General features: G+C 56.7%; 1 protein-coding gene across 6 annotated transcripts in view; it reads right to left on the bottom strand.

The window, feature by feature from the left end:
• The window catches only part of HDAC7 (histone deacetylase 7), a 36779-nt gene extending 18535 nt beyond the window's left edge, over positions 1 to 18244 (bottom strand). The window contains exons 1-2 of one of the 6 annotated variants that reach the window (XM_059185544.1): positions 18208 to 18244; positions 1098 to 1148 (exon numbers count right to left, since the gene is read on the bottom strand). In XM_059185544.1, coding sequence (XP_059041527.1) covers positions 1098 to 1148; positions 18208 to 18229 — 73 coding nt within the window. In that variant the 5' untranslated portion in view covers positions 18230 to 18244. Of the gene's footprint in view, positions 1 to 1097; positions 1149 to 1373; positions 1405 to 6984; positions 7052 to 16097; positions 16324 to 16732; positions 16907 to 18207 lie in introns of those variants that run through there. The other 5 variants (XM_059185545.1, XM_059185542.1, XM_059185548.1 and 2 more) reach the window with 5 other exon arrangements.
• Between the last annotated feature and the right edge of the window lie 3501 nt (positions 18245 to 21745).

Genomic DNA, 21745 nt, shown 5'->3' with positions numbered 1-21745 from the left:
CCTGCGTCCCTCCCTTCTCTGGATTCCAATCACATTGACGGTTCGGTGCCCTCTAAGCCCAGCATGGGTGGGACCGTTGGAGTCCAGCTCCAAGGGCAGGAACTCAGTTTTGTTTACTTCTCACAACCCCAGCACCTAGAATGTTACCTAGCGCATGACAAGAACCCAGTAAATACTGGCTGAATCGATGAATAAATGTCTATATCTGCCCCCCTAAAATGCCCAGGGAGTGAGTGCCCGGGCACAGGGATGGGGTTCATCAATGTTTCTTTTTCTAATTTCTGTTGTTTTCTTTTTTTATGTTAAATATTTAGGAGGACTACGTGGCAACAGGTACGGATTTAGTGTTTCTTGACTGAAGGGATGAACTCTGTCCACTGCACCCTCATTTGGCCCTGGTCACATACGGCATTCTCCTTCTGGTGTGTCCTGTCTCCCCAGCCTGCCTGTAAGCTTTTGGAGAACTGGGAGCAAGGCAAAGAAGACAGCGGGTCCTCACTCCTCCTTGCCATACGGAGCCGCAAGGCGTCAGGCACCCGGTAGGCCCTCCGAGGACACTGGCCGAGGCCATCAGCCACTCCAGACCTGGCCTCAGGGCCACATCCTAAACCAGAAAATGGCCAAATGGCAGAGGAGGCAAGGGCAGTGAGAGAACCCAGGAGAGGGATCCTTTCCTCCCTGCAGCCCGCCCGAGCAGCAAGAGGCATCTTTCCCCCTGTGAGGGCTTCTGTGCCCCCTCTGCGGCGCCAGCGTGAGGCCCGAGGCCAACAAACAAGAGCCAGGCGCCTCGCCCAGAGCCTGATGTGAGGCAGGGGTCTGAGTGTAAACACTAGCTTCCTACTTGCCTTCCTGTTTCCCCGCAGCCAACAAGGGCAAGAAGAGCATCCTGCCTTTCCTTTTCCTGTTGTGCTTCCCAACAGTGGGACCAGCCTAGAGCCAGACTTGCCTCTTACCCCACTCCTTGTCCCACACCCAGAACCCCAACCTCCCAACCCTCCGGCCCATCAGCTAGCCACCCTGCTTCGCTCGCCCCTCTTCTGTCCTCTCCACCCTCGTCCTGCACCCCCACCTCAGGCTCCCTCAGGCCTGACTCTTACCTGTGCCGGGGGGGCTGGGGCAGCGGGCACCCGGGCTCACCTGGGTCCCATCTGTAAAGAGAAGAGAGAGGGCATGAAGGGGCTGCAGGGAAGGGGTGGGGAAAGGGTGAGAGGGCCAGCTCAGGTGGGAAGGCCCCACTCCAGCTTGAGCACCCCCAAACCCGGCACCTGCATCAGAAGCTAACCAAAAAGCAAGGATTCTGCCCCATTCCTTCCCTCAGATTCCCACGCTGAAGGCAAGCACTCACCCGTCCTCTCTTCCTCACCCAAAGTCACCTTGTGACTCAGACATGTCGCCCCACTGGAGTCCAGTCCACAGTAGGCCCAAGGAGGCCCCAGTTTACCCTCCAACCCTCCCGGATGTGCTCTGACCTCATCTTCCTAGGGCCCAGCCTCCCACAACCTAAAGGGAAAGAGATCTGGGAGAGGAGGGGGCCGGAGGAGGGAGAGCACTGCCAGTGAGGCTGCCTGGAGGGAGATGGGGAGAAGCAGGCCCAGAGAAGGGGCGCTTCCTCGGTGGGGAAGGACTGGGTCATGGCCAGAAGATCAAGTCAGAAATGGAGGAAGCTGTGAAGCTGCGGGTCTGGAGCACACAGCCAAGCCCCCAACAGTAGGAAAGCCTTTCCTCCTGCGGCCCTGCCATGTCCTGCAGCCTGTGCGCCCCCAGTGAACAGAACCTCTCCGACTTTTTTTTTTTTTTTTTTTAAATAACCTGAAATAGAAGTCTTTCCTTTTGGAAACTGTCACCTCTCTCAGGCTCAGAAGCCGAACCCAGAGCCCCCTATCCCATTTAGAACCCATGAAACCCCATGGTAGGGCCCAAGCAGGGCTGAAGCAGAGGCACAAAGTTGCCCAGAAGCCCACTGGGGTAGGGAGACAGACACAAGTCTGAGGTCACTTGTTCCAGATGGAACCCTTCCTCTCCTGCTGTCCCAGCTCAGGACCCTAGGGATAGGAGTCTGGGAGACTGGAGGGCCACCTGGAAGGGGCCCTTGAGGGACACACAGAAGACCTCCCTCAGGCCAACCTTGGGGCAGAAGGGCTATTTTCTGAAGAATGACTGGTGGGTGCTGTTCTCCTGGGTCTGTGTTTAAGGGGCAACCACAGTTCCTCTTCCAGAAGCCGAAGAAAGGAGAACTCCCTGCAGGCAGGCCCCATGGGGGAGGGGGCAACACTAGGCCCAGAGAGTGAGCACCCCCAAACCCCAGAGAGCTCCCCACCAGCCACCCTCACACACTCGTGCCCCATGCTCCAGATGCTGACGTTGGGTAGAGAAGGGCAGTCCACCTCCCCAAACTCTGCCGGCCCCAGCCCACGGGCTTCCTCATGAGGAAGGGTCATGGCCAGAAGATCTCCCTCCTGCTCCCTCCCCAGAGCACCCGCCCTGTGTGCGCCACCTCAGTACTCCGCCAGTCATGGCCTCCACGGTGTCATTCAGAAGCTGTGCCCATTGTGCCTACCATCGTGTTGCACACATGCCAGGCTCCATCAGGAAGGGGTGACTTGCCCCCCAGCCCTCTGCCTTCTCAAGCTCCGGGACCCCCCAGGAACACTGGTGTGGCAGGCAGCACCCCCTCCCCAGGAAGTGGCAACCCCTACTCCAGGCTCTCATAGGACCTCCTCTCTCTTCTGCTGGTCTCACAGGAGAGGTTTCTGAACTGGGCTCGCAGGTACACTCCCAGAGGCTGCGTCAGGACCGTGTGTCAGTCCGGTGCCTCCAGCCCCCGTCAGTGGGAACTGTCCCCTACCTCCCCTCAGTCCCTGCCCGAGGGCTGGTCAGCAGCAATCGTGCTTGGGATCAGAGCCAAGCCTTGCTCCCCTGGTAACCATGGAGTCAGGACACCATGCACTCTCTGGACAGGAGACCAGCCAATGGCCCTGAACTCCATAGTGCTTGTTACAGGGCCCAAAGGGACGTTTTATGATGATGATCTATGATAGAAACTCTGTTCGGAAAAGCTGGGAGCACGCATGCGCGTATGCGCGCATATTGCCAACAGGAGCTGCTTTCAGAAGCGATTCCTGGAAAAAGGACTGCTTCTCCCCCAGTACCCTGTCTCTGTGCTGACAGCCTTTGAGTTCAGAAGAGTCCAAAGCAAAGAAGGTAAGAGCTGTGAACCAGCTCTCCTGGGTCCCAGAGAGAGGACAGGTATCTGAGGGGACCCAGGTACCAGCTGAACTCGCACCAGAAAGCAAACATCCTGCAAGCCAGGCTTGGCCGTGATCTGCGGGATACTTCTCACTGGCCCCTCTCGGGATGCTGTTCCCACTACCCTGGGACCAGGCAAAAAAAAGTAGGCTTGAATGGACCTGAGGGCCTGAACCATGCCTCGGCCTGGACCCTTCTCCACACAGCTCCCTGCCAGGGTGGAGAGCTCTCTCCGTTTTGGAATTCTGACTACCACCCCCCCACCTCGTCCCATTTCTACCTTCGGAAGCCGCTGCCGTCAGACTGAAGAGGCAGTTTAGTTGGCACTGAGGCATGTGGGCCTACTGGGTTACCTTCCCAGACCAGCGCCCCAACCTCACTCAGAACCAAAGAGCCCCAGAAATACTGCCACAATGGGTCCACGCAGTGCATCCTCCACAGTCCTCAGAAACCCCCAGAGCAGACACAAGTCTCCAGGGGGGCACCTGTGGGAGCCGGTTTCCCGCTCCTCCTTTGTGGGCCTGGGCCGAACCTCCCCCACAGATGGGACTTTGCCCCAAGGCAGGTGCACGGCGACTGGAAACCTGAGCCCGGTCTGCTCACCTGCCCTTCCAGGTGTTTTAGGCCCTTTGTCAGGAAGACGGCTTCCCCAGGAGCCGAAGCCCCCTGCCCATGCCTCTGATGTCTTTTCTGAGGCTGTCCCCACCTCCCTGATCTCCCAACTAGCTGAAGAGGAGTAGCAGAAAGGCCTGGGCCCCAGCATGCTGAAGGAAAGCAGGCGGCAGGAGGAGGCCAGGTCCTGGGATCAGGGCTGACTCCCTCCACACCCCACGTTGTGGCTCTGGTTCTGTTTCCCTGACACAGGCAGGACAAAGCTTGACTCTGCATGGGGGCTGGCAGAGATGAAAGCTGGGGCTGAAATGGCTTCAGGAAGATCCAAGAATAAATAAACACAAGAAAGAACATCACGGTTGCCAGGCCCTCCTGACACAGCCTGAGCACTGAGCACCAAGGAGAGGCTCTTCTAGCAGGCATTCCGGTCACACAATCTGAGAACCTTAGTTGCTGATGGGGCTTGAGAGCCCACTCAGGCCAACCCTCTCAATTCAGAGAGGAGACAAGAGCAAGGGGAAGGGGCTAGGTCACTGTTCCCCAGCAGGGGAGCGGTCTGGCCAGGCCAGGCCAGGGAAAAGCCAAGAAGGCAATCCCAAAGGCAGGAACCCAGTACTTCTTCTTCTTCTTCTTTTTTTTTTTAAGATTTTATTTATTTATTTGACACACAGAGAGAGAGATCGGAAATAAGCAGAGAGGCAGGCAGAGGGAGAGGGAGAAGCAGGGAAGGAGGGAGGAAGAAGGAGAAGCCTGATGTGGGGCTCGATCCCAGGACCCTGACATCATGACCTGAGCCAAAGGCAGAAGCTCAACCCACCGAGCCACCCAGGCGCCCCAGGAACTCAGTACTTCTACATGAGGTCGCCGCTCCAGGCCCTGAAGGGCCCTATGAATGAAATCTCTTCTCACTTTCAAGGAGTTTCACATACAGCCCACAACCTTTTAAAAATTAAAAAGTAGACGACTTGCAGATACTTTAAAAAAAAAAAAAAAAAAGCTCAGAGCCTCAAAAAGCGTAAGACAGAAACTTTCTCAGTTGTCCGACTCCCAAGAACTTGCGGAGTCAACCCTCAAACGGTTTCTTCTCTCTCCCCCACCTTCCAGAAATTGTCTTGCTCATTATTAATTCTACTGCCCGTTATCTTGGCATGAAGCTGCTTATTGCTCAGATTTATCCAGAACCCAGGGGGCCGCAAGCTGGCTAGAAACGCCTGCCATACAGAGTAATGGAAACGAGGCTCCACGGCATTAAGCATGTTGGCTTTGAGGTCAGATGGACATGGGTTTGAACTCTGGCTCCCTTCCGTGACCGGCAGGGAGAGCCAGGGACACAGGATAACCCGGTCAAGCCTTGGCTGCCCCACTGGCCAGAAGAATATGCACCTGGAAGAGGTCATTGGAGATTAGCCGCCCTGCGTAGCACGTTCCTAGCACATGGTAGGTGCTCCCTCAATAGTCTCCATTACTACCATCTGTCCCTGAACAAAGCAGCCTCTTTCCTGGCATTCGCAAGTTTCAGCATCTGGTCCCAGCTGCACCCTCTCCTCTCCCGCCACAGTCATTTTCTCCCCATGTGTTCCCTGCCCCACCTCTGCTGACTGCACTCCCCTCTCTCTTCCCTCTGAACCTCTGTAAACTAACACCTCGCTACTGGCCAGTTGTTCTGAGTGCCTCACATGTGCTAAGTCACCCAACCCTCACCAGAAGAGGGTAGGTACCACCTTTATCTCCATTACATAGGTCAGTAGACTGAGGCCCAGAAGCATTAAATAACTTGTGTGAAGTCATGTAACATGGAATTAGCTCCACTGGGACTTGAGCCAGGCCACTGGGCTCCAGAATCCACCTTCCCAAACTTTACGCTCCCCTGCTCCTCCCCAGCACTTCCGCTCCCACAGGCGGGCAGGTAGAGAAAGACAGAGAGAGAACACAGCCCCCCAGGAACCAGTAGCGGTGGTAGGCCCCAGGTCTGCTGGAGGTTCAGAGGGCAGAAGCTGCCTGCTTCATCTCCGGGTCTCCATAATAACCACAGACAGACAGCAACTGCTGACTTCAAAGATTCCAAGCAATGATTTGGGACCTCGTGTGGGAATAAGGGGCTGGTGACAGGTGAGGGTCTTAGGAAAAGCATCAGCTTCATTTCCCCTGCTCTCCAGGGCCTGCTAAGTCCTCTCTCTAGAAGCTCCCAAGTCCCTTTGAGACTCTTATTAGTGTCCCAAATCGAGCTGGGCTGCTCACAGGTGAGTGGCCTGAGTCATGGGCCCAGACAAAGGGCCCCTGTCACTCCAAGGCGGGGGGCACTCAGTCCAAGGGGACTGAGGCCCTGCAGCTCATAGCCATGGGCCTCCCAGGAGGCTGGATGGGAGGCCACAGGCCGGCTGCCCGCCCCCGCGGTGAGCATGCCCCTTTCCCCTGGCATGGGGCCCTAGGGCAGCTATTTTTAGCACTTGACACCTGGGTATTTTGCAGCCGCAGGATGTCCGGTTTGGAGTCTCTTTCTGGGAATCCCACATGCGGCTGTTGTAAACAGCCCCACGCAGCGGTGGCCCGAGCTGGGAGCCAGCACCCCCCCCTTCTGCTGTTTGAGATGAATCAAACAGGAAGCAGACGTAACCATGGCAGCGGCAGCTCGAGCTCCCTGGGGGTGGGAAAGCGTCCTTCCTGGCTCCTTGTCCCCAGCTCAGGTCCTCTCCTGCATCCCGCAGCCTCTCCTCCTAGCCAGAGACCGGTGGGACGCTGAGGCAGGGGGAGCCCGGCCATCCCAGTTGGGCCGGGGACCTGGGACTGGCCCTCTCTGGAGAGCCTCACTGTCCTCGGGCAAAGGGAAACAGGGTCTCCTCCAAGCCCGGCCCACCTTCAGGGGCCTCCCAGACCACCCCTCAGTCTTCCTTGCCTGTCCTTGGTAGAGGTGCAAAGGGGAAGACCGAGCTACTTGCTCAGGGTGGCTGGCCTTGGAGAGCCTGCCTCCACTTCCTGTCACCCACAGCCTTCTCCGGGACAGCCAGGCCGGCCTGAGCACCTAGGGAATTCCTGAGCTGGTAGGTTGTCCCAATCCCAGCCCCCTGGTCAGACTGCCCTAGGGTTTCTCTGGCCCTGAAAGCCCTCATAGGCTAAGTGCCCACTTACCCTTGCTCCACTGCTCCAGGAGCTCCAATCCCTGAGATAGGAAGTTCCCCATGGTATCTAACCACCATCTTTCCTATCATAAGCAAAACATCCTGAGCAGTCAAGATGGGGGCCCCATCTCTAATGTGGGGAGAGGGGTGGAGGTTCCGTCAGCTCCTGCCTTTGTCTCTCCCCTCCCCCAGCCCCTGCTGCCCCACTTAGACCAGCTGCTCCCTCTTAGCAGCCAGCCCCAGACAGTCTTTCTCAAGGGCCAGCACTTGCCCCAACAGGAAGCACGGTCACCGCCCTGGGGCTGCCTCTCAGAGCCTGCTCCTTCTCCCCTCCAAGGTCTCGAATTCCCTCCCTGGAACTCCTCCTTGTTCCCTTGACTTGTGGGCCCTCCTTGGCCAGGTTGTGCCTCCCCCATCCCCAACTCCCCCTGGCCCCCTGCCCACTGCAGGCTCTGCCTCTGCCAACCGCACCTGAGCCACAAGATGTGCCTTCTTTGGCTCCTCCCACCTGTGCCACCAGGAGGCCACTCAGCCCACTCCAGAGACCGCCAGGGAAAAGCTCAAGTTATCCGATTAATATTAATAATTAGTGTCTTATAATGACTAATGAATCAGATGAGGGGTGATCTACAGCTCTGTACCAAATACCTACTGGGTGCCAGCTACTGTGTGAAGCACCCTACTCGTCCTGTCTCACTTGGCCCTCACAAAGACCCTGTCTGGTAGATACCGTAAGCACGTTCCTTTTACAAAGGAGGAACTGAGGTGTGGAGTTCTTAAGAAACCTGCAGAGGCCACACAGCTGGGAAATGGGCTCCTGGGGCTCCAAGACCTAAGCTCATAATTGAGACCCTGGCACACAGGTCCGCCCACCTCCCCAGGTGGTAAGGTGAGGTCATGAGAGGCCAGAGGATGATACAGTGGGTCCCAGCATCCAAAGGCCTGGGCGTGTCCCCCAGGGGCAGTGTGTTCCCAGAAGACATGGCCCCGCAACAAGAATAACAAGAAAGAGTCATCTCTGCCTGTGTCCTTCACAAGCCTTTTGTCTCCAGGCTGCTCCCAAACCCATCTTCACTCCCTTTTTCGTCTTGTTTTCCCTGTTTTTTTTTTTTTTTTTTTTTTTTTTTTTTAATGTACCTGTTCCCCTGTCCTTGTTGCCTGTAAGCAGCCTCCAGCAGGATATAAACAGAGAAGCAACCCTCCCAAGGCTGCCACGAAGGGTCAGCCGCGTGTGCAGCCACTCTGGAAAGAGTCAAGCACCGGAGAAAAGGCAGGTTGAGTGAATTCCCTCAGAAGGAGAAGCTCGCTCCCTCTCTCTGCCCCCTCCCAACACACACCTCTCTCTTTCTCGATCTCTCCCCCAGGTCTCAGACACACTGGCAGGCCTTGGGCAGGTAGAAGAGATGGAGGCACCCACCAGTGCAGAACAGAGCACCCTCCTAGAGGGCAGACTCCTGGGGACCAGGAACACAGCCAAAGACCATCAGTGCCCTCGGACCTGTGGCAGGTCAGTAGAGGCCACTGTAGAGGCCCAGGCCGTCACAGATAGAGGAGGCTGTGAATAGCAATACCTCTGAATGCTGGCACTCACAGGACCCCACATTAATATGAATGACATTAAGTACCCAGAGATCCCCAGCCCAGTTGGGCCAAGGTATTCCCCTCGTTTTGCCTATTATTGTTGGAAGATGGCAGAGGTCTGCCAGGCAGATTCTCCCGGTGACAGGATTCCCTCCTGCAACCAGAGTTCTGCGGCTGCCCTTGGTAGGCCAGGCTTTTTCCTGACCACGAATCCAGCCAGTGCTCACACAGCCTTCAGGGAACTCAGCAAACAGACGCATGGTCCTGGGTACTGATTTGGACAAACCAGCTGTGAAGGACAATTTCTGGCCACCTGGGAATTCGATGAGATGAGAATTTACTGTCGTGGAAGGTGGCAAGCGCTGAAAAACCAGCAGGTGCAGTGTCATCTCGTTTTCGTAAAAAATATGACCCAGAGAGGCATGTCAGGAAACAGGGAGATACGAAGCGGTATTGTGGCCATGGTCTCTGACCACTGGGACTGGAATGCTTCTCAGTTTTTAAATTTCTGCTTGTCTAGGTTGTCTGATCATGTACAACACACAAGAATTGCCTCTGTAATGATAAAACAGAACACAGACAGTATGTACACAAACATACGTGCATGGTAAGGATGTCACAGTGGGTTGCAAAGCCGAGGTTCAGCTTCTGGTTCCCATGAGAACGAGGACAGCAGGCTTTCATGAACTCCGTGCACCCTTTTCGGGGACCCTAACAGCCTCTGTGGTTCCACATTATTTACCACCTCGCATCCCCTGCCTCTCCTAAATTGCACAAAGGGCCTAGCACAGGGCCGGGCACCCCGTTAGGACTGACTTAACGAATGCCTGTAGGCTGAATAATGATCATTTCCTGAAAGAAATGCCTCCTGCCTCTTCCAGGGCCACAGTGCTGGGATTACTCACTGCTGACATCACTGACCTTCCCACCCCTCCTTAGCCTCCTGTTCCTCTTAGGAGCTGCTAGGGAGGGGCTGAAATAAAGGTCACTGCAGCAGATGCTGGCAAGGTATCCCACATCAGGCCCAGGAGGGTGGCCCCGTCCCAGACCCTTCCCCAGTGCCAGCTGGCTGGAAGGCCCGGGGGTCCTCCAGCATCCTGCCTCGCTGGGGGAGCCTGGGGGCGGTGTACTGAAAGAGAGAAGAAGGGGTCCACCCTGGGACTTCTGGCAGCAGACTCCTGCTATTCCAGGCCCTTATGGGTGGAGGAATCTGGAACAGTGAATTTGGCCTGGTTTTGCCTGTGAACTGGGGCTGGGCCCAGTTTCTGTTCTTCATGTCTTTAACGTTCCCTATCCTTGACCTTCAGAAATGTGAACAATAACATCAATAAGATTGATGCGTATTCTGTGTGCACGAGCTTCACACGGTGCACGGCACTGCCATTATTTACTTTAAACCTTATGGCAACTCCATGAGGTAGAAACTGTTGTTGCTTTCATGTTATGGACATGGAGAAACTGAGGCACAGAGAGCCATGTGCTGTCTGCGGGAGGCACAGAGACTCTGACAAGGCCATCCTATCCCTCCTTCTGTGTCCTCACTGGAAGGCTCTGCTGCCAGGCTTTGCAATGGCGCGGGAGGGTCCAAAGGTGATAAGGAACATCTGTAGGGTGCTTTCGAGTCCCCCACGTGTTTGCATCCACATCTGAGAAAATCCCGACTTGAAAGACTAGGAAACCAAGACTTGGGGGGCCTTTCGTGGCTTTGCACAAGTTTCCACAGCCATTCAGAATCCAAGCCAGGTCTCTGGCCTCAGAAGGGTACATTTCTTCCCCTAGGTCCTACAGTCCGCTGGCCCAACTCTCAGGACGGCTCTGAAGGCCTGGGAGGGAGATGCATGTCCTCTACAACCATGGAGATGACGGCTGCGCTCAGCCCCTCGGCCCGGTGGGGGGGTTGGGGGAGGGGGTGCTGTGCCAGCACCTCCTCGGCGTCTCCCCCGTGACTCACTCCTGGGACCCAGGGGAAACACAGCCCTGCGCTGCGGGCAAACATTGCCTGCCTCCTGCCCCACCTCCAGCTCCCCGCCTCCACATTTGCTAACCGAAACCCGGCTGCTGCTATTTTTAACCCTCCAGCTCCCCCTCGCCTGGGGCTCCCCCCTTCACCCCACCCCCAACCTCTGCCCCAACCGGGTGCCACCAGCTTGTCATTCTGAGAGCAGTTCTCTAACCTGAACGCCCCGGCGGGTGCAGCGGATGCCCGGGCAGGTTTGTGGGGCAAGCAAAACAAGACGGTTACAGCCCAGTTGCCGAATTCCCCCACCCCGGACTCTTTCCGAACCTGTGGCTCCCAGCCGGCCCCGCCTTTCCCAGCCTTCCTGGGAGCTGGGGGAGGCAAGAATGAGACTTCCTGGGCTGGGAGTGACAGCAGGAGCCAGAGCCGGGCTCCTCAGAGTGGGCTCTGCAGGGAGCTGAGCTGTACTGCTGAGCGGGAATAGGGTACCCCAGGGCAGAGGCTCTCCCTGAAGGCCCAAGGTCTCTGACCACCAGGCTTTCCAATCCCTGCAGGCAATATGGAGAAAAAAGGAAGTGGGAAGGAAGCAGAGTGGGGATGGTGAGTATAGCCCCCAGCCCTCTTCACTGAAGGTCCCCTCCCCATCCTGCTCTCGCAGGTACACAGGGGCTGGGGTTAAGATTGGGAGTGAATGCCTAGGAGGCTCAGGAGTCCAGGGGGCTTTTGCACTGAGCAGCCTAAAGGAGGCCAGGGGTAAAATGCTAGCCAAGGCAGGAGGGGGAGGGGGTGGAAGAGGGCTCTTCTCTTATCTGGGGGCCTCTAACTCCTTGGGTCTCTAAGGAAAGAGCTGCAGCTCCCTGCAGCCTCAGCTCTATGTCCCCCAGGGAACCCCCCTCAACACACACACACACACACACACACACACACACACACACTGCAGAAAAGGCTGGAGGTGAGAGGGTCTGAGAGCTTCTTGCCTGATGTGAAAATTAGCCTCCTGAGAGGGAGAAGGGGTAGGACTGCAGGGGCATTAGCTGATGTCTGCCCCCTGGGCTGAGAGCCTCACCCAGTTTGGGAAGCTGATTCCAAGGGCCCAGGAGAGGCTCTGGGGCACCCAGCCAAAGGACGTCTCCAGGACTTCTCTTCTGTCCAGACCCCAGATCGATCGGCCAGCTTTAGCCTTCTCCTTTACCCCGGCTTCTCTGGTCCCTGGCCCAAAGCTTCTCTCTGGTCCACCCTCCCTTCCAGGGCCGGGTCCTCTCTAACTCTTGACCCTCTGCACAGTGATTCCTGAGCCAGGTGAATAAATCCCAGTGGCTACAGAGGCAGCCAGGCTAGACCCAGAGAGGAGGGACTTGGCACGGGAGTTCCCAGGTGGAGACATGGGGAGGAAGGGGATGAGGCGGGAGGAAGGTGAGGCTGGAGTGTCAGGAATGGGGTGGTGCTTGAGAGCTCCTGGGGAGAGGCTGCTGCCTTCCCCACACCCAACACGTGCCTGCATGGGGCCCTGGACTCAGCCTGGCAGAGGGAAAAGCTGCTGCTCCTTGGAGCAGCCTCAATTCCAGCACTGCCCAGCTCCCCTTCCTCGCCTTCCTCCCCTTCCCCTCCGCCAACCTCAGGGGACTGCTTCAGGGAGCAGAGACCCTGCTGCCTGCCATGCCCCGAAAGAGGCTTCAGTCCTAGGCCAGTGCTCAGCCCAGGGGCCCCACTGGGATCCAGGCGGTTCCCAAGCATGCTCAGAAGCTCTGAGGACTCACTTCTGGTCTGGGGAGGTGAGAGAAGGCATCAATGTCACCTTCTCAAGCCACCTGGCCACCCTCTCCAAGGAAGTCCCACCTTGCTATTTCTCTGTTGCTGCACCCAGTTCATTTCCTCCTTAGGGCTTATCACAACGTAGGAGATATATATACACTCATTTCTTGACTTGCCTCCTCGTTACTGTCTCTCTCCTCCACTAAAGTGGAAGTTCCCTGAGGTCAGATGCTCTGCCTATGTGTTCACTGCATATCTGCGCCCGGTGCCTGACACTCCAATGAAAGTGTGACTAGCTGAACAACCAGCTCAGTAATGGGGTCCCCCCGGCGGCTGTCATCCCCTTTACAGTAGATGCTCAACAGTTCCAGGACTTCCTCAGGGAGAGAAAGCAGGCTATAACAGGAAAAGCAAGGTCGGGAAGGCTGGCACCCCAGAGGAAAGGTCAAGGCCCAGTTCGCGTGCACAGACACACACAGAGAGGACGCTTGGGTAGGTGCTGTACTAGCTTTGAAAGGGTGGACTTCTGTCGTAGATCTTCCTCTCCATAGCCCTGTGTCCTTGGACAAACCACATACCTTTACGGATCTCGGTCTTCTCAAAAGAAAAAACAAAAATGTTGGCCCCGATCAGTGGTCCTCAAACATGGCTTTGCACCAGAATCACTTGAAGCACATATTATAACCCAGATTCCTGGGCCCCAAGGGTCTTTATTTTTAACCCCCTCCCCGGTGCCGGAAGCAAATGGTTCGGGAACCGGCACTGGAGGACCACGACTGAGACAGTGCTTTTCAGCAAACATCCAGACTTCTATGAAAAACCCGCTCTTCCATAGGTATACGTTCCCCCAAAACACGTCCATACATCCTACACGGAGCAATAAATCGCAGAGGTATACAATTCTACGGATGTCGAACCTCTGAATTACATGTGTGCATGCTCTCCAAACACCTCATCCAGAGCCACCACATGGGTCACAAACTGCCACGGAAACACCATAAGTACACACACCAGTCCCAGAGCGTGCACAACCAGACCCCCACCACAAACCCCGTGTGTACACACACCCATCATATGGGGACCCACACTAAACAAACGCTCTCCTGAATTTATTTTGCCTCTGGGAACCGGTCCAGGACCAAAGGAGCTATGCTCTGCTGATGAAAACATCCCTCTGGCCTCTGCCACCCCCATCCCAACCCTGTGCCCCAGGCAGCGTGCAGTCCACTGTCCCCCGGTAGAGGGAGGGCTACTGGAGGAGGAGAGAGGAGAGACAGAATGAGGGGAGGTACAGAGCCCTCTCCAAAGTCCAGCAGACCCTCCTCTTCCCCTGCTGCCCCCCACCGGCTAACCAGGAGATGCGAAGGGGTCCACACCCAGGTTCCACCCACATCAGTGCTGGCTCTAACTACTTGCCCAGATTCCCAGGCCCTGGTTCTGGAGAGCCAAAAGGCCTAGGGAGGTGGCCCAATTGAGGGACTCCTCCTAATACTCAGGCTTCTAAGGAAAGGGCTGTCTGGGGGCACCTTCCTGCAGCCCAAAGGCCTGGGTCCCCTTGGGAAGGTTACCACAGAAACAGGGGGGAAATATCACAGGGAAACACAATAGCCGGCAGGGTCACCTGCTGACCAGGCTTCCTGCTGTGTTGCCCACCACTAACCACCCCCCCCCACACACACACACACCACCTCCTTGCCCTCATGGCCTCCTTCTCTGGCCTCAGCTTGGGCCTCCTCACCAGCGCGCTCCTTCCTGCCTCCCCTGGCTTGGGGGAAGCAGCCTTAGACAGAAAATGCTCCTCTGTGGCTCTAAAGGACATCAGGGATGGCCCAGAGCTGAGCCCCCCACTCCTAATCCTACCAACGCCCCCACCACAGGAAATCAAAGCTTCCTGCCCCAGAGGAAGTGCCCCATCTAGTGAACCATTCCAACACACACAAATGCACAGTCCTGGACAGATGCCCTCCCCCCCAGCTCCCGGGCCTTCCTCCGGCCCTGCTTTTAGCAATACCTCCTGTCCAGTCTTTAGTCTGACCTAGGACAGGCCAAGGCCACGGTGCAAAGGTGGGGTTGGGCAGGCCCTCAGCCAGGCCAGAGGAGGAGAAGGTCAGGAGAATGGGCACGAGCAGAGTTAGAGGGTCTGGTTCTGGCCCACTCAGCCTACCATTCCCTGGCTGGGTGACCCTGGGCCTTGCCTGAGCTCATCTTCTCTCGGGCCTCCCCTTCGCACTTGAAAATTACCAGCTCTTAATGAAAGGCCAGGAGGAGGACAACAGGAGGCCGGGGCTACACCAGCTTCTGCCTTCCAGGTCCTTGAGCCAGCATGCCTACACTAAAGGGGGGTCCCCACCCCCATCACACATGTGTTCATCACTCCCAGGGGTTTTCACTGAGGACTGGGGAGATGATAGAGAAAGAAAGAATTCCAACTCTCCTTCCCAGAAGCCACCAAGGATGAAAGCTGGGGTCTGTCCATCATCCCTGAAGGAAACTGGGGGCAGCATAACAGTCTCCACACTAGACGCCAGTCCATTTCTTTCGAGTCAGCCTCTCTTCTGTGCTCTGGGAATTGGACCTGAAATACTGTCCCCATTTTATTGATGGGGAAACTGAGCTTCAGTGTCAAAGCAGAGGGACCAGTTTAGATTCTTGGCGCGGGGTGGGGGTGGGGGGGTCAGTGCAAGACCCAAATGCAACCTTGCCAGCCTCAGGATCCCAGCTTAACACCAAGTGACCAGAGAGACACCCACCTGGAGGCCAAAGCTAAGAACACAGAGGCCTCAGGAGGACACTGCCCCAGGGCCATTCTGGATGTAACACCAAGGGGCAGCTCTGAGCCTGTCCCTACAGGGTGGGGGTACATCAGGGGACTAAAGGCAGGGAAGAGTACTAGCGGGTTCAGACCTGCTTCTGGTCTGGGTTCACTGGGTACAACACAGTGACTGCTTTGCCTTAGTTTCCCTCTAAAGTGACTACAGAGAAGAAAATTACTTACAAAGTAAGGCAAGTAGAGGGAACACAGAGCAGAGAGTAAGGAGGATGAGCTGATAAGCAACGATGAGCTAAGAGTAGCTTGCAGAAGCCAGAGAAGGAGCCTGGGAAGTATAAAAGGGTTGGGGTGAGGAGTGAGGAAAGAAGTGTGTGTGGCAGCCAAGCCACTTTAGGGACCTGGACTATGGGGTCCTTGTTGGGGAGATATGGGCTGCCAAAGTACTCCATTCGGAGACAGGGAACTGAGTCACAGTCTACTTTCTTTCAGCCCAGTGGCTGGGCAGTGGTCTTGGGGAAGGTTCCCATGGGTCCTGCTGCAAGTCCAGGGGACAGGCAGATGTGTCCAGATGCTGAGTCCCCAGCAGGGTCACTGAGGGCCAATGCCTCATTCTCAACCTAAAAACTGGCAGGCAGAGCTGGGCCTCAAGCAGATGTTGAATCTGGGCGTGGGGAGGGATGGGCAGCAGCAAGACAGCCAGTGTCCAGATGCGGCGGGAGGCCTCTGTGTGCAGGACAGCCAGCAGAGACAAGGGAACGGCCAGGACTGGGGGGGGGGGGGGGTGAGGAGCAGCAGTGGCTGGGAGGTCAGATACGAATGGGCAGGCAGAGAGAAGGAAACGGGGCTGGGGGAACTCAGTGGCCTGCAAGCTCCAGCGGGCTCTCTCCTAGTCACGGGCCTATGGAACTCAGGGCGTCGGAGCTGCCAGATTTACCCCCTGCTCACGCTCCCCAGCACCAACAGACCACAGGCCTGGGGGGCGGACATCCCGTTCCCCACCCCTCAGTACACAGTCTTGTGGTCCCCACCCTCTCGCGCCGCTCCCGGCACCTCAGCAGCTCACTTGGGTACAGGTGTCTCCTCGCCCTGATGGGTGAGCAAAGGTGGGGGGCGGTGCTCAGAGAAACCTCACGGTCCGGGACCCCCTGCGGTGGGGTCGGCTGCATTCGGCCCTCCCGGGCCCCGCGGGATGGGGGCGCTGATGTCCAGCGCCAAGAGCCGGGCCCCAAGTCGGTGGGTCGTGCCCTTTGCCCTCGCGCTTCCAAACCTTCCGCCCCGGAGCACCGCCCCCTCCCGGGCCCCGCGGCGGCCCTCTATCCCTCCCTCGGTCAGCCGATCGGTCCTCCCTGGGCTTGGGGGTGATGGGACGGCCGGCCTGTGCGCCGGCGTTCCGGGGCCTCCAACTCCCTCCCTCGGGCCTGTCGCTGCCCCGGGGCGGGCGGATGTGGGCGCCCCGCGGGAGGCCCGAGCCCTCCGGCCCCGGAACCGGCCCCGGCCGAGGCGGGGTGGGGGGGACCTGCCAGAGCCCCCGCGGAGCCGGGAGGGGCGGGTGCGGCCGGGGGGCGCACTCCAGGCCCGGCCCGCGGGCCGCGCGGAGCCCGAGCCGGAGCCGGAGCCGAGCCCGAGCCGGGGCGGGCGGCGCTGGGTGCCGCGCGCAGGGCGGGGCGGGCGGGGCGGGGGGCGCAGCCCAGTACTCACCAGCGCCGGGGCTGTGCATCCAGGGGCCGGGGCCCTCAGATCGGGGGGCTCATGGCGGGGCGGGGGGCTGGGGCGCCGGCCTCACATCCCCCCAGTCGCCGGCGGCTGCAGAGCGACTGAGAGACGGCGAGAGGAAGGGAGGGGGCCGGGAGGGGGAGGGCCCTGGCAGCCCGGCCGGCCGGGTAGGATGACAATGGAAGGAAATGCTTTATCTGAGTCTGAGAGCGGGCCAAGGGGGAGGGGAGGGAGGGGGCAGGCGCTCGCGGCCCGGGGACACACCACCGCGGCAGACACTGCCCGGCGCGGCGCTCGGGCGGCGGGCGGACACCCAGAGCGGCCGGGGAGGCAGCGTAGAACCCGGAACGCGGGACGCGGCCCCGACCCGCGCGCGGCCGCCGCGCTGCAGCCCAGCCCCAGGCGCCGCGCGCCGACCCGCGCACAATTCCCGGAAACCCAGATACCTGAGCGCACGCAGCCTTGCATACACAGCGTACACGAGCGCACAGCCCTGTTTACACAGGGGCACAATCGTTCGCACAGACACACTTCTGGGAGGGACCCCCGGGCTCCCAAGTGCGTGCACCTACGGCCCCACCAGCAAACAGCCGCACACAGGGACGTGAGGCACTCGTGGAGTCCCAAGTCCCGGCCAAGGAATCCCAGACGGACACCCCTGTCCACCCCTCCACCATACCCCTCATCAACACGACTTGCCTGAGGAAAGTTCCAGGATCTGATTTGAATCACTGCCCAGCCCTCCCCTCTGCCCCCCCCCCACGCCTGCCGAGGGGAACAGAAGGGTCCAGCCTGTTCCTATTAAAAGAAAAAGGGGGTGGGGGCGGTGCTGATTTTGAAAGTTTTCTTTTTTTAAAGAAATTTCTCAAGGGATTTCCTTCCCTCCTCTCCTCTTCCTCTCTTCCTCCCATTCCTCTCCCCCCCATAACTCTCCCCCCTTCTTTCCCCCTCCCGGTCCCTATGAGTCAAACTTCAGCAATGTACCCAGTGTCTCCCAGTGCATTACAGCGGATCACAGAAATGTTCCAGTCTGTGAGTCGGAATGCAGCCGCCTCCAGCCCTCCCTCAGCTAGTAAACTCAGCTCTGGTCCAGATTTGCGCAGCAGTCCTTCCTGCACTCCCTGCCCCCCATCCCGCCCCCACCTCTTAACAGGACCAGAAGGTCAGACTCAGGGGTCAGGGTCTGAGGACCTCCCCATTGTGCTCCCTGGCCTAGCCTATCAGCTCCGTGGCCTCTGGCAATGTGCTGGGTGGGAGACAGAGACTGGCTTTGGGAAGGGGAGAGGTCCACAGCCCAAAACACTAGACTCTCCTGTGATGGGAGGCGTCACCTCCAGAAGGCAGGATGCGGCTTCCCTCTGACTTCCTACCCATCCTACCTCCCTCTATCCTTGGAACCCCAAGAGCCTCACTATTCTACCGAAGGAGAAACTGAGGCAGAGCCAGAAGCAGAGCCATACCACATGGGAAGCAAGAGTCCATGGTGGCCTAGGAGGGCTTGGACATGGCAAGGTCCAGCTTCTGACTACAGACTCTCATTCGCACAAGCGCAGCTTGGGCCTCCTCACTTGTTTCTTCCTGGCTCTTGTAGCTGTCCCTTTCCTTGTCCCAGGGCTCAGTCAGCAGGCAGATCCAACCCCTCTGCTCTTGTTAACTTACTCTCACAAGCTCCTTGCCTGGCATCCAAGCCCTTCTATGGCACCGCAGCACACTGTGCAAACACCCCTCCCTCCACCCATATCCCGCTATTTTTTTCTCGCTCTTCTGCCCAGTGGCTCCTGGTACTTGGTGCTCAACAATATTAGTTGCTGTTATTTCTCGCATTATTTCAGCTAAACTGGGCTACTGTCTGCACCCCATCGTGCCCTCAGGCTTTCCTACTCCCTTACTTTGGCTCATCATGTTTCCTCCACAAATGATGCCCTCCCTGTCCCTTGCTGCTTCTGTTGAAATCTTCCCAGTTCTCAGGGGTCTATAGTCACTTTCTCCTGGAGACATTCCAGGATTCCCATAGCCAGAGGGATTCTCCCCCTCCGTGAAAGGACCCCACCAGCACTTAGTCAGTCTTGCTCTGTGCACTGACTTTCATCCACCTAGTCTCCGTGTCTCAACTCTCCTTCTTCCCAAGAATGTTCAAGAGTGGACATCCCCTGATCCCTTAGTCATGGGTGAGTTTCTTGCAGTGTCTTCCTAAATGGCTTGCACAGAACTCAAGTTCTCTCTGAGTTCTTTGCTGAAGTGAGACAGATGTTCCCAGATGTCAAGGACCATTCCTTCCCGAGCTGGACACCCCTTTTCCCCATGACCCCCCCATGCTGACACTGCAAGATGCATGTTTTTCTGCCTCAGGTGCATTCTTCCCAGCTCTCACCTCCAAACCAGATGACTGGGTCCTTCCAGATCCCTCCTTCGTGCCCGTGGCTTCCAGAAAAATTGCTTGGCTACTTCAGACTCCTAGCCTCTCCGCTCCCCCACATCATCTCTCTCCCTTAACTCTGCCATCCCCCCACCTTAATACACCCCAGGCTTCCTGGAGTAGTTTCTGGACTGAAATCAGGCCCCTGTTGCCTCATTTCTGCCATGTGCATCATTCACGTATTTCTTTTGAGCCTTCTTTTTCTTTTTGACCTAATCACTGAATTCTAAGAGATTGGAGCAAAAAAGGGTTGTCTCCCTCTGCCTCAGTCTGTCCCCCAAGTATCCAGTGCTTTCTACACACACCAGGACTCACCATCCCCAAAGTGTAGACAGCAAGACCACATATAAGACCAGCACCCAGAAAGCTGGACTGTGTCCCTCCCTCCCTGGACAGCTGAACTCTTCACTCCAGCACCACCACCCTCCCACCGGAAGCAGGGTCTTAAGCCAGGTTCTAAGTCCCATGCCCCTTGCTGGATGTAACAGAGGCCCCAGGAACCCTGAGAGACATGAGGCAGGAAAGTGCAGGCTGCCTGTCTCTCCTCTATCCTGGTTACCATGGGAAGTTTCTCTGCAGAGCTCTGGAGTCAGGCCTATCTCCCAGGTGGCTCAGCCAAGCACCTTGCAGAAGACTTTAGCCCCATACGACCTGCCTTGGCTCCCTCGAGTCTTCCTGGAGTCTCTGGCCAGTCCCAAGCTGCAGGGCACACCCCTTCTGCTTCTCTTTGGGCTTCTGGGCCTACTTGACCTTCTCCTTCTCCTCTCCTATCTTTACTTGAGTACTTTACAACTATATGCCGTGTAGCAGGCTTATGTCATCCTCTTGGCAGACATTAGATCATTTATTCTTAATAATCCTTGTTATGCTCACACTTAAAGTATGGCCCACCAGGGTTACAAAATCTGAACCAAAGTTACCCAACTAGTAAGCGATGGAGTCATTCGCTCCTTCAACAAATATTATTGGGTGCCCACCCTGGGTCAGGGATTCAAAGCTCTAGAAAGTCATCCAGTCTACACTCAGGGCTCTGAGACCACTTTCATCCCTGCCTTCTAGATGCGGTAGCCAAAGCCACAATTCTTCCCTAACCCACACTTCCCACACACTCCCCACAAAGCCAATCAGAAACTGCTCATTCCCCACAGCCTCCGTGAGACCTCACAGTTTTCACTGGGTTGGGGTGGGCCTTGCATTGCCGTTTCTGAACCTGGAATCAAATGCCAATTCACAGGGTTTGGGATTTGCGGACTGATAGGGGAGGTAGGTCTCCAGATCCAAATAAAGGGTTTCATGGGACCAGATATAGCAAGTGGAAGGCAGAAAGGAAGGAAGGAGGGAAGATAATTTGGATTTACTGAGCGTCTCCTTTGTATCATTTGCTGCTCAAGGTTCTTTCACTTATATCTTGTCATCATCCCCATTGTTTCAATGAGCAGACGTAAGTTCAGAAAGACAAGATGATTTGCCCAAGTCCACACAGCCAGTAAAATGACTTAATCCTGAATGTCTGATTCAGAGCCTGTGCAGTATCTCACGGCAGGTCGGAACAATGGAGAAGCTGCTGGCCTCGTGTAAACCTGGCTGCTTGAGGTCTCAGCTGATCTATGTGTGACATTCTTGAAGCCAAATATACCTCCCAACTGACCCCAGCCATAGCGTCTCATCCCCGGCTCCCCCCTTTCTCTGTCGGCATCACACAGTCAGAATTAGAGGAGCTATGTGAGTATTCCAGTTAGGACTAGGAGTGCAGCCAGCCAGGCCCCCCACCTCGGATTTCAAGATGGGAGGGAAGTGGGGATACAGTCTTCCGGGCCAGAATTGGGTGGCTAAGTCCAAAAGAGGCTACAAGTCCAGATGGCTCAGGTTGGTTGGTAGACCAGATAACTGTGGAGACTAAGGCAGGTGGAAGGAATGAAGTGAGTCCCTTACCCTGTCGCTTTGTCCCCCTTCAGTGTCAACAAAGGTGATGTGGTTTCCCCTGTGGTCTGTTGCCCTAGACACCTGCAGTTCTTAGTATACGTGTATGTGTCTATGTACCAACAATGACATATAGGGGACACAAGGGAAAGCGGTGGGACAGGATGGGGAGGGGCAGGAAGTCAAAGACAGGGTCTCCTTAACCCTAAGATGAAGAAAACAGAATGAATGCAAAAGATGGCAGAGGTCACCCCTTTGACTACTCCAGGGCCCCAGCCGGGACTATCAGGAGAGAACTGGAAGGAAGGCATTATGGGGTTCAGGGCTCTGGGTTGGGAGGCAGCTGACTAGAGTTCTGGACCTAGTTCTGCCATTAAATTCCCAAGCCACACCTTCCTGAGCCTCAGTCTCAGTCTTCTGCTCTGTAAAATAGCAATATCTTGGCTCCTTCTTCACAGGGCTGATCTGAGGTCACAGGAAGGACATGTCCAAACACTGTGAGCTTTAGAATCATTGTCCTGATAGCCCCTGGATACAGCACACACATGTGCATGCACATACCACAGTGAAGATAAAACACATTAAAGGCAAAAACAAAACACAATCTCTGCCCTCCTATTGATCACAGTGTGTTGAGGAAACAAAAATATAAAATACTTGAA

Source organism: Mustela lutreola, chromosome 8 (genome assembly GCF_030435805.1).
Source record: "Mustela lutreola isolate mMusLut2 chromosome 8, mMusLut2.pri, whole genome shotgun sequence".
Taxonomy (NCBI): Eukaryota; Metazoa; Chordata; class Mammalia; order Carnivora; family Mustelidae; genus Mustela; species Mustela lutreola.
The sequence above is the reverse complement of the archived record's forward strand: the minus strand, read 5'-3'. Positions and strand labels throughout refer to the sequence as shown.